The following is a 15,814-nucleotide window of genomic DNA, read 5'->3' on the forward strand; positions in this document are numbered from 1 at the left end:
GCTCTGGGCGTGGGGGTTGTTGGGCCACATGCTTACTCTGTTTACCGCTTTGAGGAGCTGCCACTGTTTGCCCAAGTGGTGCCCCGTGTTATGTTCCTGCAGGCAACATGTCAGGGTTCACACTTGTTCTCTGTCTTTTCAGTTCTGGCCATCCTCGTGAGCCTACTTTTGATTTTATAAAGCAAAATTCTCAATACGGTTTCATTCTTAAGAAGAAAAAGCTATTTCTTGCTTTTAGTTAACAGTTATAGGTAACATTCCTATCCACGAATGTGTGTGTTTTTTAAAGCAAACAGTTCAGGCCAAAGGGAGCAAAGCACAGGGCAGTTCCAAGAACATCCGTGTAAGTCTAATTAGGAATCAACACACGGGGAAGACAGTGTCTTTCCTGGGTGCCTTTGCTCCATTGGGGAAGGACAGGTGTGGTCACCAGGGACCTAGTACCTGCAGACAGAGCCTCGGAGCACAGGCCTGGGCTCTATCAGATGCCACCAGCCCCTCAGGAGCACGGGCTTGCTGCCCAGGGCCGGGCATCACCTGGAGTGTGGCTCCCTGTGGCCTCTAAGATGAAGCCTGGCCCCGCGTGGCATGCCTGAGGGTACAAGGTGGGGTTCTGCACCACTGAAGGGATCTGTATGCTGCCCATGTGTAACGTGTGGTTGGTTCAGAGACCGTAATGACCTGGCAGCTTGTGTTAGACACTCATGTGGGTGTGGGATTAAAGATTCCTGCTTTGTGGCCCCTCACCCTGGAGAGGGTTCTCAGGGGACAGGGCCAGGGCAGCCACGTTTTCTCCAAGCCTGTGCAGGTAGTTCTGACTTGCAACCTGAGTGAAGACGGCTCCATGTGGAGAGCAAACACCAGAGTCCCACACGCTGGGATTGGGGGCCCAGGCCAGGGCACTGACCTGCTCCTTGCTTCTGCCTCATGTCAAGCATGAGCCTGGGACAGGACTCAGGCAGCCTGTCCCGGCCATGCAGAGAGGACAGAGGCCTGACCGCACCCTCTGCCCCCCCCCAAGGGGCTGGTGCGTCCCCAACCTGGGGGGCTGGCCTGACCGCACCCTCTGCCCCCCATCCAGGGGCTGGTGCATCCCCTACCTGGGGGGCTGGCATCAACAAACCAACAGTCGTGGGTCTGTTTTCCTCATGGGGTCTCCTTCTAGCCCCAGCACGGACCCATACGCTCCATCCTTCTGGGGCCACCGGGCCCTGCTGAGCTGATCCCAGGGCCCATATGTTCCATCCTTCTGGGGCCACCGGGCCATGCTGAGCTGATCCCAGGGCCCATACGCTCCGTCTGTCTGTCCTTCCATGCTGAGCTGATCCAACTACGGAGTGAGTCGAGATGAGGCCCGTGAGCTTCAGGAGCTGGGTAATTTTGACTGACGTGTCAAGTGCCTGTGTTTTAGGATATTTCATTATTTCCTGCTGGAGCGGAATGGTAGGAAGCAGACACCAACTGAGCCACATGGAACCATGGCACATCGTGCCACAGAAACACCGTATCCCAGGGGTCTGTGGCATTGGTCAGTTCTGAGAGGCACCATCTTGTTACGGCTAATTAACGTGTGAGCAGTCCTTCCTTACGCTGTCTGCAGGGGACATCTGACTTCAGAGATGCCTAAGCATGGGGTGGGGGTCATCTCAGGACTGGTGATGAGTGAGCTGACACCGCCCCCTCCCTTTTTCTCTGGGGCACGTCTGTGTCCCTCCCCGTAAACTTCCACTCCGGGAACCACTGTCCCTCTTCACCTTTCCAGCTTGAGCAGGAACGAACGTGGCTCATTTTCTAACCAATGTAGCATGCTGTTCTAGCTCTTCCTTGACTGATTATGTTTCCTGCTGTGGACCCTTGCCATGAGCGTGCGTGGGGTGGACACACCAAAGTCCGAGGCAGCTGTGTGTGCGCTGCAGTGATCTGCTGACCACCTTGTCAGCAGCTGCAACCGGCCTGGTGCAGGGCTGTTTTCAGTGTACGTCCTCTGTCCGCAAGCCACATTTGCTGACCTCAGCCCTGCCCACCCAGAGCACCTGGGGTCTGTTTAATGACAGGGCCTCTGGCTTTCTGCCCAAAAGCCACTGAGTGTCCTGCGCAGTGACTCACGCACAGGGTCTGTGTGGAGGCTCAGCTTGGTGGGCAGGGGTCCTCTCCCCTGTGAGAAGTGTGGGTTTCACCCCGACTTCTGGGACAAAAGGGGTGTGGTCTGAAACTGGGACGCCGAGTTTTCCTTGAATGCATAAAGGGGGCCTGCCAGCTGCTGCCCCAGACACTCAGAGTGTCGCAGCGGTCCTGGGCACACACAGTGGGCGCAACTCTTACTGCGTGGAGCTCTCCGCCAGCATAGCAGGCCACTCGCGCAGTGTGACATGTAAAGGTGAGGTGACACACGTGTGCCCTAGGCTGGTGCTCAGTCTTCAGGCTCCCACACCTGCCGGCAGATAGCAAGGCCACGGCTCCCACAGTCTAACAGAGCCCATTCTGTTTATTTCTCAGCCCTTTCTACGGAGAAGACTTCTACTGCGAAATTCCTCGGAATTTTCGGCACCTGTCATTTTACATTTTCGATAGAGATGTTTTCCGGAGGGATTCCATCATAGGTAGGTACTGAAATGGATGTTTTCTTCACTTCTTCTGCCTCTTCTGGATGGGATTTCATTCTGGCCAGCCACCAGTGTCTCCTCCAGGTCCTCTGCTTGGAGCCAGCAGTGCCCATCAGCATTCTTGGCCTGGCCTCTCTGGCCGTGCAGAGTGGCGGTGGGGAGTGGCAGTGATCACGGGGCTGGCCTAGCTTTGGCGAGGTGGCTGGGGCAGGCCTCCCACGTCCCCCGTGCCCTGGATGGGCCTCCTGAGTCCTCTGTGGCATGGATGGGCCTCCCTGGATGGGCCTCCTGTGTCGTCCGTGGCAGGGACAAGCTGCCTAAGTCCCTCCTACCCATCGGCGTGTAGAGAAACTTCACACCATGAATTCACATGGCAGACACCAGGCCACACTGGCAAAGGCTTCAGAACTGTCCTTCAAAGTCAGGGTACAGAGACCCCCTAGCCTGTCCCCAAATGACTTCCAAGGGCTCCTCTGAGGAACCAGTGTATAGAGGACACCTCCCACTTCCCCAGGCTGTCCCTGTCCCTGTCCCTGACTCTTGACTTCCTCCACGGAGATTGGGATAGTACTGGGGCTCTCAGAGGCGCGAGCATCTCGGGGGAGCACTGCTGGAGAGGAAGGAGGGCCTATCCAATCAAGAGGGTACTTGTCCCAGGAAGACCCTATTCATGTTCCTGTGGCACGAAAACTAGGAATTGAGAGGCTAAGTGTGGGCACAAGTGTAGTTTCTGAATTCCAGGCCCCATGTGATGCCCATGTTGTGGCCATGGCTGCTCCTGGGGCGGCGTTTGGGGGACTTAGCTCTGCAGTAGAGCATTTGAATCATGGAGTGTTCATGCCTCTCTCCTGCGCTCTCTTGGGGCATCCGGCTGCGGAGAAGGTCACCTGCACAGCCAGTGAGGGGTATTTCTGTCCCAGGCAGTAGCCCCGAGGCAGTGGTGACCCCCCCCCCCCCGCCCCCCCGCAGCCTCCGGCCTCATGCTGTCCAGCTGCCGCCCCAGCTGGCTGTTTCTCTGCTGCGTCCTTGGTGCCCAGCCTTAAGTGTGGCTGCCCCACAGCCCCCTGTGGTTGTCATGCTGAACTGGTGGTGGCCCAAGGTTCCTCATCACCAGGTAAAACCCACACCTGCCCCTTCCTCACCTTCCTGACTGACCCACTGAGACCCAGTACCCTGGAGTACCCTGGAGTCCACTTTTCTCCCATCCCAGGGGTGGCCCCGACCCCCTGCACTCTGCTTGGACCGTGGCCGCAGAGTTTGCCTCTCTCTCCCTCCATCCTTCCGTTCTCCCACAGCTTCCAGAGCTGCCCTTTCTTCATGCCGGCCATTGGCACCTCCTCCCTGTGAGCAGCTGACCACTGGCATCCCTCTGCACCTACGAGAAAGCTCAGGACAGTCTGGACCCAGTCTCTCCCTAACATCCGGCTTTGGCTTGGGAGACAGTCACCAAACATTTGTTGAAAGACAATATAACGTACCTCCATACGTTATATTTATCCCATTTTAGAAATTCAGTGTTTTATAGACACTCCCCCTCCTGAAGAAACCCTTTTCTGGGGCTACGTGCTTCCATTGTAGAGCCTGATTAATATTTAAAAAAAAAAAAAGGAAGAAAGGAATGGAAAGGGAGGGAAGGAGAAGAAAGGAGGGAAGAAAAAGAAGGAGAGAAGGGAAGGGAGGGAGAAATTGTCAAGCTTGTAGCTGTACTGCTGGATGTGGCTCAGAGAGGAAAGTCTGTACTCCGTAGCATGCATTGAAGACCTTTCGTAATCTGACTCAAATTGTTATCTGGACTAAACATCTCAATGTCCACAGGAGCCTCTCTGTCTCCATTCACACACACAAGCATGGCCCCCACTGTGCATCCACACAGACCACCACCATCATGGGGGTGCCTGCCACACCTTCCTAACGCAAGAAGTCTCTAAACGCGCCTCCATTTCCTGACATCTGACTAGCCTGTGGTGATGAGCTCGTGTGCAGCCTGTCTTCGGGGGCTGAGCCTGAAACTCCCTGGTTTTGTGGGGCTCCTCAGCTGATCCTAACAGTTAAAAGGAAACTAACACGTATTGGACGCAGGTACATGCCAGACACTGTGCCAGTATTTTCATGGGCATAACCCCTGGAAGTAGGTACCACCTGCACTTGCTAAAGAAGAAGCAGTGGGCTCAGAGAGGGTAAGATACTTGCCTGAAGATGCACAGCTAGCACGTGTGCTAAGCATCTCCTGTCGTTTTTGTAGGGGAGTGGTTACCAGTGTTAGCAGAGGCATGGGAGGAGGGGGTGTGTCCGCACCCGCTTTGGTCCTCCCTGCCAAAGACCCTTTAGTGGGTCTCCTGCGCGTCACCCCAGAACCTGCTCTCGCTCTGGATCCCCTTTTCATCCTGCTGGTGTGTGATAGGTCTTCAGTGTGAGCATCAGATGTCATCCAGTACCCAGAGGCTTCCCAGATGGTTTCCGTGTTGACTCAGATTACACTATAATGAAGAAGATTTGATTTATCTTTGGAGACATAGGAAAGCTTTTTTGAATGGTAATCTTAAGGATAAAAAATTATATTTGCACATTTAAATTTTTTTTTAATGTTTGTGTATTTATTTTGAGAGAGAGAGCAGGAGCAGGGGAAGGACAGAGAGAGGGAGAGACAGAATCCCAAGCAGGCTTCATGGCAGCATGGAGCCTGATGCAGGGCTCGAACTCAAGAGCTGTGAGATCATGACCCAAGTTGAAATCAAGAGTTGGACTTTCAACTGACTGAGCCCCCAGGTGCCCTACTTTTGCACATTTCAACCAGAGAAACTGCTCAAATGGTTGTTGGTTATGTCTCCTCAAAATAATCAAATAAGCTGTTTATTGATATCCTCTTTAAGGCATCTGCCATTAAAATTTTTTTTTAATATTTATTTATTTTTGAGAGAGAGACACACACAGAGCATGATCAGGGGAGGGGCAGAGAGAGGGGGACTCAGAATCCGAAGCAGGCTCCAGGCTCTGAGCTGTCAGCACAGAACCTGATGCAGGACTCGAACCCATGAACTGCAAGATCATGACCTGAGCCGAAGTCGGACACTTAACCAATGGAGCTCCCAGGTGCCCCGGGCCTCTGCCATTTTTAAAGGTAACCAGCAGCATAATGGCTTAGCAGTCTTGGTGGCGTTGAAACTGCTATGTCAGCAGTTGGATGTCGATGCCCCGCCACCATTTTTGCAGCTGTAGAAATAATCAACGACCTGGGTCTCCAGGGAGAGACTAAAGTTAGGACTAGTGATTATGTTGTTACCACGATGAGAGTATAAATTCCTGCCATGGGATCAATCACAGTGTCACTGACTTCTTGGGGTTTCTGATGTCGGGTCTGATGGCATCGCACACCTGGAGGAAACCGCACTCACCTCCAGGCTCCCTGGTGCCGCACGTGTGTCCCGGTGGAGGTGCCCACTGGAAACACATAGTCCAGACTCTGGAGCTTAATAGCGAGGGCTGATTACAGAACCCAGAGCTGCAGGAGCAGGGTGCCGCGACCTGGTCCAGGTGCCCTCCCTCCAGTCCACCCTGTGCCCCTGTGGGCTGAAGGTCAGCTGCAGGCGAGAAACATCCAGAGTGGGTTTGGGGGTAACTGGAAGTGACCTGCGCGGGAGGGTGCACATCGGCTGCGATCCCTCCATCACATGTGGTCGGCAGCCTGGGGTTTCCTGGGCCAGAGAAGGTTAGCACCAGAAGGAGTTGATATCAGGCAGGGTTTCCAGCCAGGTGGCCTCAGTGTGTTGAGGGGCCGTGGTCCAGTAGCTGCTTTCAGTGCTTCTCGTGCACAGGGGACGTCCTTTAACCGGGATGCGGCTGCTAGACACACTGAAGTGTGGCTGCTCTCCTTTGGGCTAGAATTGCACCAACACAGAGCCGTCCTGTGGTGCAGACCAAGGCTCTGAACGGCATTGATGGTTTTGGTGACCAAAACAAGGAAGTGTGTTTAGTCCATGCTACTTGGTACGGGGGATTCTAGTGAACGGTCCCTGTGCCCCTTGGATCGCTCCTGGGCTCCCCTTCTCCCCCTCCACCCACCCAGCCTCCAGTTAGGTCTGGGCTGGCAGGATTGGGAGGTGGGGCAGAGGCTGGGGCGTTCCCCACTCTCCAGCCTCTGGCTCTGGTGGCCACCCCTGCCCAGGGTCCTCCCAAGGCCCCTCTTCCTCTGGGGGACCTGGCTCAAACCACTGTCTCTCCAGCTGTCCCTCCAGCCCAGGACTGGCAGCAGCTTCCTCCAGATTCTCTACCAAAGGGGAGAGGCAGAAACAAGACCTTTATTCTTTTGTTTATAACGAGGTTTATTGAAGTATAATTTTTATGCGGTGCAATGCACCTTCTTCAGGCGTGGAGTCTGACAGGTGTTGACAGCCGTGTTAATGGTCCACAGTTAAGACTTCTTTCCATCCCCCAGAGCTTCCCTGCAGCCTCTTTTGACGCACTCCCTATACCCTCAGCGCCCCCAACGAAGCATGTGGCATCTATTTCTACAGTCTTACCTTTTCCAGAGTATCACACAAATGGAGCCACACAGTACGTGGGCCGCCATGTCTGGCTCCCTTCATCTAGTATGCTCCCCTCACCTAGCATCCCTTTGTACACATGTGCTGCTATTTACCACTTCAGCACTGGATGGAAGTGAAGGTTGTTTCCAATTTTTAGTGGTTGTGAATAAAGCTGCTGGCAACACTCTTATTGTTATACCAGGTCTTTATATTGACACGTGTTTTTGTTTCTCTTGGAAGATTCCTAAGAGGCAGATTGCCAGGGCGTCTAAGTGTTGAAAGATGGCAGAATTTGCCATCCCCAAATACACACTTTGGCATAAGGATTACTTTGAGCTGAAGGCAGTTGAGAATAAGCAGGCACAAGAAAAGATCTCCAGCCTGCCCTAAAAGTAGGACATGAACTTGCCAGAAGTTAATCACCGAGATGACCCTAGAGTTAGCTTCAAGGTGACACCAGAGGGGTCTACATGACACCCTTTAGTCCACTCACCCCTTGTTGCAGTTTGTGCCCTGGAAACCTGAAGGCCTTTCCTTGGTGTCTCTTCTCTGAAATTTGTCATTGTTTCAGGTTAAGATGTTGCATTAGCACAAGTGCCTGTGCACTGCTGAGTTTCCCCCATGTAGATCTGAGAGACATATTGGTAAACTTCTGTTTGTTGTTCTCTTGTTCATCTTTCCTCTGTTGCAGAGCCCTAGAGAACCTAGAAGGGTAGGAGGAAAAAGGTTCCCCCTCCGCTGTGGTGTGTGTCTGCCCCTGGTAGAGACTGCCATGCCGTGCTCCTCCGTGACTGTGCCATCTTGAATTCTCCGCAGCTGCGTGAGAGCCTCAGGAACCACACAGCCTCTCCACACACTCAGAGTTGGCACTTTTAATTTTTAACCCATTTTTGTCATTCTAATATGTGTGTAGGATCTCACTGTGGTTTTTACTGCATTTTCATGATGAAGAATGAGGCATGTTTTCATATGTCTACCGTCTATATCTCTTCTTTGGTGAATTGTCCAAATCTTTTGCCCTTTTAACTGGGTTGTTTTATTACAGAGTTGTTAAAGTTTTTTGTGTATTCTGGATACAAGTGCTTCATTGGATCATTTGTTTTACAAATATTTTCTTCCCTTTGTTCATTTTCTTACCAGTGTCTCTTGAAGGCCAGAAGTTTTTAATTTTGATGAAGTCCAATTAGTCAAAATTCTTTCTTTAATAGTTTATATTTTTGATGTCATATCTAAGAAATCTTTGCCTACTCCAGGGCTGTGAAGATTTCCTCCTCATCCTCCTCCTTCTTTTTTGTAGAAAGCTTATGGTTTTAGCTCCTACATTTACATCTATTCCAGGTGAATTGCACACGTGGCACAAAGTTCATTTTTTTTCTCATAAATGTCGGGTTGTGGCACCCTCGTTTGCTGAAGGACCATCCAGCAATGGTTTATCCATTGAGTTACCCTGATGCCTTCCTGAAAACCACCAACTTCATATGCACGGGTCTGTTTCTGGTCCTCTGTCCTGGTCCGTTGGTCTGTGATCCTTGCCTGGCCCTGGTGCCCGCTGTCTCGGCGCCTGTAGCCTCAAATCCAGTCTCAAGTCAGCGGTGTGAGCATGTCAACTGTTCTTTTCCAAACTTGTTTTGCTGTTCTAGGCCCTTCGAGTTGTGACTCACATTTTTTAATCCACTTCTCAATTTCCAACACCACTGAGATTGTGTAGGTGTGTAGATTAATTTGGAGGAGAATTAACATCTTAACATCTCTTTGGACCCTCTAATAGAGCACATGCTTGGTCTTCTCTTAACCTCTCTCATCAGCGTTTGTGATAGGTTTTCAGTATACGCGTCATATGTATAAATACACACACACACACACACACACACACACACATGTGTGTGTGTGTGTGTGTATTTATCCTTATGTATTTTATGGTTTTGATGGAGCAGACAAAGATTTCTTAGGTAGCACACCAGAGGCACAAGCCATAAAAGCATCATTTTGTGAATGGTACTTTTTTTTTTTTATTTCAATTCTTTTTTGAGAGAGATAGAGACCAAGAGGGCACGAGTGTGTGAGTGGAGGAGCAGAGGGAGAGAGAGAATATTAAGCAGACTCCACATTGTTAGTGCAGAGCCCCATGTGGGCCTTGATCTCACAGCCCTGAGATCATGACCTGAGCCAAAATCAAGAGTCAGACACTTAGCCAACTGAGCCACCCAGGTGCCCCTTTATTTCACTTTTTGTTCTCATTGCTTGCATGCACAAGTACAATTGATCTTTATGTATTACTTTGCATTCTGTGGTTTTGCTGAACACACCTGTTCTACTATCTTTTCCTATAGATTCTGCAAACATTTCTTCCTTTCTAGGGTACGTGCCCTTGCTTCTTTTTCTTGCCTCTGTACACTAGCTAGGACGCCGGGGTGAACTGGAGTGATACGAGCAGCATCCCTGCTGCCGGCTCATTTCAGGAAGCATCTGTCTGTCCCTCATTAAGTCAGCTTAACCTTCCTGCAGGTTTCTGTATCCATCTTCCGCCACGTCCTCTCACCCTCTGTACCAGGTTCTCTGCGTCACCTGCCCTCTTGTGCCACCTGGCATATGCTGTGTTCTGAACAGACCCTCACAGATGTAGCACCCCAGAGAGGAAATAAGCCTGGACTTTTTACTGTGTTAAGGCAGGCAGCACCACCACTGTGAGACAGCGAGGCCCAGAGCGGCTCAGTGACCTTTTGCTGTCACTCAGATAGATGGGGACACATTTAAGTAGATATTATAGTTTGTGGGTTAGGTATTGTCTCCAAACGGCACTTAGAAACTCTAATATATGCGTTTAAAAAGGACGCATTAGTATACTTCTGTGTAAGCCTGGATGTGTAAGCTGTAGGTTTCACGTAAGCATTAAAGACGCGGCTCTTCCCTGTTCCGACTAAAGCTCATAAAAACATTGCAGTTACTTAAAATTTCAAACCTCACACGTAACCCTCCCATCCAGCTGCACTAATCACAGTCTGAAGGTTTTTTTTTTTTTTTTTTTTCAATGAAATATATTGCTCAATTCAATTCCAAGAATTGTTTTCACATGGCTTTATTCCATGGACTCAGAATCACATTCCCGTGGCGAGGAAAAGGGATCGGTCTGCAAGAGCTGCAGAGAGGAAGGACAGTGTTTTCTCGCCAGTCTGCCTGGTGGCCGTGTGTGGGGGTGGTGGGGGGTGGTCAGAGGCCCGAGACCCAGCAGGCCAGGTGCTGGGGGCAGGGAGGACCGAGGTGGAGAAGGAGTGGGGGTCCCGAGGGAGCCATCCTGCCCCATGACGATGCTGCTGGAGGGGATCCCGTGTGGCCTGTAAGTTGGGCTTCTGTTGCATTTCTGTAGCGCCTTTGTGTGCTGCATGTCCCTGGCTCTGCACCTGCCTCTCGCCGTCTGTCTTCTCCCTTCTGTGGCCACCTGTCAACTGCCAGCAGTGGCTCTGATATGTCGTGCGGTCTGTGGCTGTGCAGGGTCCTCCAGGTGAGAGCTGAACCAGTGGGGTCCAGGTGGTCAGTGGCATTGCCACTGCATCTGCTTCTCGGGGGGTGGGGGGGGACACTGGTGCTGGCCGTGCCAGTGAGCCCAGTGGCATGATTCCAGGGTCTTTCCCAGGGCTGTTTTCCGGCTGGGAGGTGCGAGGTGCTGTGACCTTCTCTTTGGGAATATGGAGCCACACAAATATGCCGAAATGATGAATGGCCAATGGACGGGTGCATGGGGGCTGAAGGTAGCAATGGTGGGAGTCAGTTGTCCCAAGTCCCGAGGGCCCAGCCCTCTGGCACTTGGACAGGCTTCTTGGCACGTGTGTTGCCTTCCAAGTACCCCTCTGTGCCCAGTGGGTAAGTCTCATGGGGTCTGGAGTCCCAGGTTGGAGGAAACCTTTCTCTCTGCCCACCGAGGTTCTCCCTGTGACACTGGACTCATAGAGAGATTAACAAGAGAGTTAACACCTGTGGCATATGTCACGCAGGGGACACCTCAGTGACGGCTTGCTCCAAGAGCAGGCTGGACAGTCTGTGTCCAGAGCAGCGACCAGACGAGGGGGAAAGAGTTTGGGCCTCCAAGGGTGGCAGACTGGGAGGTGAGCACATGGGGGTTAGTGGAGTTAGGGCTGTTTGTGCAGGACCATCCTGGGGGCACCCCTCTGACCTCCTCACCATAACACCTCCTGAGCGAGGGTCCATGGCAGCCTCTGCTCCTCAGACATTTCCTGGGCTGCAGGGGGCGGGCAGCCAAGGGAGCTCTGGGAAGGCTTCTTCCTGCACCTGCTGGCACTCACTTGCCTCCAGCTCAGAGCGGCCTATTCTGAGGCAGCCTGTTCTGAGCTCCCTGGGACCAGACAGATGGGCAGGCTTTTCTTCTCCTAAAACCTCGAATCAAGGAGCAGAATGGGTAGCCCCAGCCAGGTCCCATGTGAGGCTTTCCAGAGGAAATGTGGCACGTACTGACCCGCTGGAAGGAAGACAGCATGGTGTTATTGGGTTACCCAGTTACCTGTTCTGGACGATGCCTCTGCGAAGCCTGGCGGTGGTGGTGGAGAGCCCCGCTTGTTGTTTCGGGGGTTTGTCCCCTCGTGTGACTGCTTTTCTTCTGTGTGTGTGTTGTAGGGAAGGTGGCCATCCAGAAGGAGGACCTGCCCAAGTACCACAACAGGGACACATGGTTCCAGCTGCAGCACGTGGATGCAGACTCTGAAGTGCAGGTGAGGCCTCGGTGGGGCCTGTGGGAGGGGCTGCGGGGTGGCTGCAGAGACAGATGCAGGACTGGGATCCTAACAGGGAGTGATGGTTAGCAAGTGCGTCCTCTTATCCACGATGCGCCTAGGCCTGTTCACTGTGTTCATTCTTTCGGTTATTGTCGCACTTTGACATGTGTGAAGCATAAAATTGGAAAGGACAGTAATTACACAGAACTGAAGGTGAACAGAAAATATGGGCAAGCAAAAGCAAAGCTGGGGCAGGAGCGAACGCACAGCCTCGCACTGCGGGTCCCAGTTGCTGGAAGGGCCCGCGTGCATTTCCAGCTCCCACATGTAGCAAAGGAGGGTTTGGAGAGAAGGGAAGTGACCAGTCACCGAGTTTCCTGTCGTCTGAAGTGTCCCCTGGGCTCTTCTCGGCCATGTGTCATCAGGGACTGACCCCCTGCCCCGGTGTGGGGAGGCTGTGGGGTTCCAGTTCCCAACCCTCCCTTCTCTGTGATGGGGCACTGCCCATGCCCACACCAAGCATCTGGGACAACACACGCTGGGAGGGTGGCCCACAGCCTCTCTTCTCCCTCGACCTTGCTTGTGTGGCTTCCAGCTGAGCTCCTAAGCCCGCGCTGGTGTCTGCAATCCACAAGCGGGAGGATAGCGCACCGCTGTGACACCAGGACATGGGAGCACTGTCGTCAGCGGTCCTGGGAGTCGCCAGGGCTTGGCCAGGGTATGGGAGCCAGCACAGGGTCTGGCATAAGCAGGCCTGGATCCAAGCCCAGTGCCCCCATCCACCAGTGAAATACGTCGGCGGGGCCCCCAGCAAGCCTCGTTTCCTCATATGTAAAATGGGGTTCTGTGAATACTGGACGGGACCTGATGTGCGGCAAGGTGGTGCCTCGGACAGAATCCCCAAAGTAGGTAGCTGCTGAGCACCCCGCTCTGCCCGGCACATCCCACCCACAGTCCCCCTGGCTGCTGTTCCTTGTAGACCCTCAGCCTTGGTTGAGCTGTGAGGGTGAAGGCAGAGCGTCCAGTTTCCATGTGCTGTGGGGCCCCTGGTGGCCCCTGCGATCAATCCACAGACTTGGAGAAAGAGGCAGGGGGAGGGAAGGGTTGAGGAGCTGAGCCCAAGAAAGATGTTGTCTCAGTGGCTTACACTGAATTCTGGCCAAGGGGCCCACACGTGCCGCAGAAATCAGTAGACACACAGCTACTGCAGAATCCCCGTGTGTGCCCAGATTCCAAGAGCAGCTGTAGCAGTGACAATGAGCTAATTAACACCAGGAGCACACGGGCTGCCCAGAAACCCCGTCTGCAGACGGAAGGCTACAGGGCCACGTGCCATTCCTGCCTTTTGATTTGGCGGTTTCCCCATGACTTTTGTTCAGCAGTGGAACAGGCTGTGGCGGTGACGAGGACTCCTCCGCCAGCAGCCGGCCACGATGTGTCTTCACTGCGTTCTTCACACTGGGCCAGCCCTGGTTTAAGTCTGACTTCATTGTCAAGTGTAGCTTTTCTTTTTTCTCCCCTTGTTTTTAAACTTAACTTTTAATTTTGAAATGCTTACAGATTCATAGACAGTCCCAGAAAATAGTACACAGGCAATGATGATTAGCAAACTGTGTGCTCTCCTATTTATCCTTAAAGACAAAACCAAGTGAAGAAAGGCCTGTGTTCCTTCATGCCGTTTTCCTCATGGCAACATCCTGCGTAACTGGCCACAGCCGGGACACAGACATTCTGCAGTGCACAGACCTCAGATCCCACCACTTTCACATGTCTGCACACATACAGTGTGTGCGTGCACGTGCAAATCACATGTGTATCCCGTGCATTTCATCATGTGTGGAGGTCTGTGCAACCACCACCACAATCAGGGTCCAGAACCACTCCGTCACCACAAACCTTATAAATGCGGTGTGTGTGTTGATTGTACTGTGCTGTGTGGAGCATCCAGACTGTTTCATAACTGGTGCCTTTCATGTGCCTGTGGACCAGGACCTTGTCCTCCTGAGCCCGACCCTTACACCCTCCAGATGGGGTGTGCCTGTAGCTGGGCCAGCTTCCTAGGGATCAGCGTTACGAGCAGCAAATGGGTATTGCTGGTACTGGGGAGACAGAGGAAGGACTGTGTGTATTGAGTGCCCGCCAAGGTCCAGGCCCTGTGCTGAGGGTTTTATTTAGGGTACTTCGATCTCAGAGTACCTGCCTAGGAAGCGGTCATAACTGTGGAGGGAGCAGTGGTCCCTACATTCAAACTGGCCCGTAAAAGTGCAGCACAATCTTTTGCCTACAGCTGCTTCATCCTGAAATGTCTCATTTACAATTTTTAGAAGGGCAGAGGATGGTATATGGTTTCTTGAATCCATCGGTTCTACAATTCATATGTAAAGGCATGTGTCAGAAAGAAAGTGCCAGAAAACTGGGGCCAACAAGAGATCAAGGAATCAAAGTAATGGGGGGAAAGGCAATTAAAAATTTCTTGATTCCTTCTGGAACTGATGTTTGTTAAAGTCTCTGGAAAATCACTTTATTCACAAGAATTAGTTGCTCTGTTCTTTCCCTGACCCTGGGTGAGAGGATCAGAACCACGCGGTTGGCAGGGACAGGTGCTTCTCCGTATTGCAAGGGGAGGGAGTCGGTCCCCACCCATCACCTGAGCGGGCCCAGGGACCCTTCCCCAGCTCCTCTGAGGACACCCGGCTGCCACTGAGCTCTGCCACGTGCTCCGTGGTCTCAGCAGACTTGCCGTTGAAGTGTGCATCCAGAAAACTCTGACAGCAAACTCTGGCCGTCTTCCAGCACCTTTAGCGTGGCTGGAAACCCCAGGAATTTCGTCTGTCCTCTGTGTCAGACAACCCTGCTTGAAGGACTTGCCAAGAGCCAGCAGCTGTCTGCATTGAGGGCCCAGCTCTGAATCTTCCTGTGGGTTTGGGGAAGTGAGGGAGGCAAGGGCTGGCCTCCACGTGCCGTTTCTGACTGGTCCTTGGCTTCTGTGTTCACGGGAGTCTCACGCCTGCTCTCAGCGCCACCAAGGTCCGAGTGCTTGGTGACCAGGGGCCCTCCTGTGCGCTGACTCCGGCCCCGACCTCCAGGCGTGCGGACCGGGGCTTGACCGGGAGGGTGCAGTCTGCTGCTGTCATCGCAGCCCGTGGTCGAGGCCCTCTCTCCAGGCCAGGGATCTGATGCTTTCCTGAGAAAAATGTGTGGGAACCACTGTGATTTTCTTTCTTAGGTGATAAACTTTTTCAATTTTATGTTCGCAGAAAACTGACCAGAAAGTAGAAGGGACTCCTGTGTCCTTGCCCCACTAGGCCTCTATTATTAGTATCCCTGTGGCGCATTAGCTGCCTCCAGGAGCTAGAGTATAACAATACGAGAGATTCTTATCCTCCATTCACGGAGGGTCATTCTTTGTCCTGAGTTCCACTGGTGTGACAAAGGTGCCCCCAGAACTGCCGGTTCAGAACCCACAGGATGGCTTCGCGGCAGCACCAGTGATGGCCCCTCTTTCATTCTGTTATTAGTAATTTGTGTTTTCTATTTTCTTAGCCTAGCTAGAGGTTTAATCAGTTTTATTGATCATTAAAAAACAAACAAACAAAAACAGCTTTTGGTTTTGTTGATTTTTTTCTATTGATTTTCTGTTTTCAGTTTTGTTGATTTCTGCTCTTGCTCTTCTCTTTCCAGTTTCCTTAGATTATTGAGGTTAGATCTTTTGTCTCGAATGTGTGCGGTCACTGCTATAAATTTCTCAGCAAGCACTGCTTTCACTGTATCCCACACATTGTGATAAGTTTTATTTTCATTTTCACTTATGAAAAGAAATAAAATCAAATATCTCTCAGTTGCTCTTGAGACTTTTTCTTTGGTCTGTTATTTGGAAGTATGCTGTTCAATCTTCAAATATTTGGGGATTTTAAGCTGTCTTTCTGATAGTGATTTGTATTTCAAGTTCCGATCCAAGAGCAGA

General features: G+C 52.1%; 1 protein-coding gene across 3 annotated transcripts in view; it reads left to right on the forward strand.

Moving 5' to 3' along the window:
- Window positions 1-15,814, forward strand: part of RASA3 (RAS p21 protein activator 3) — a 120,580-nt gene that overhangs the window by 58,198 nt on the left and 46,568 nt on the right. For all 3 annotated transcript variants that reach the window (XM_078452632.1, XM_078452631.1, XM_078452633.1), the window contains 2 exons: window positions 2,497-2,600; window positions 11,753-11,847. In XM_078452632.1, the coding sequence (XP_078308758.1) occupies window positions 2,497-2,600; window positions 11,753-11,847 (199 nt within the window). Of the gene's footprint in view, window positions 1-2,496; window positions 2,601-11,752; window positions 11,848-15,814 lie in introns of those variants that run through there.

Source organism: Panthera onca, chromosome A1 (genome assembly GCF_046562875.1).
Source record: "Panthera onca isolate mPanOnc1 chromosome A1, mPanOnc1 haplotype 2, whole genome shotgun sequence".
NCBI classification, from domain to species: domain Eukaryota; kingdom Metazoa; phylum Chordata; class Mammalia; order Carnivora; family Felidae; genus Panthera; species Panthera onca.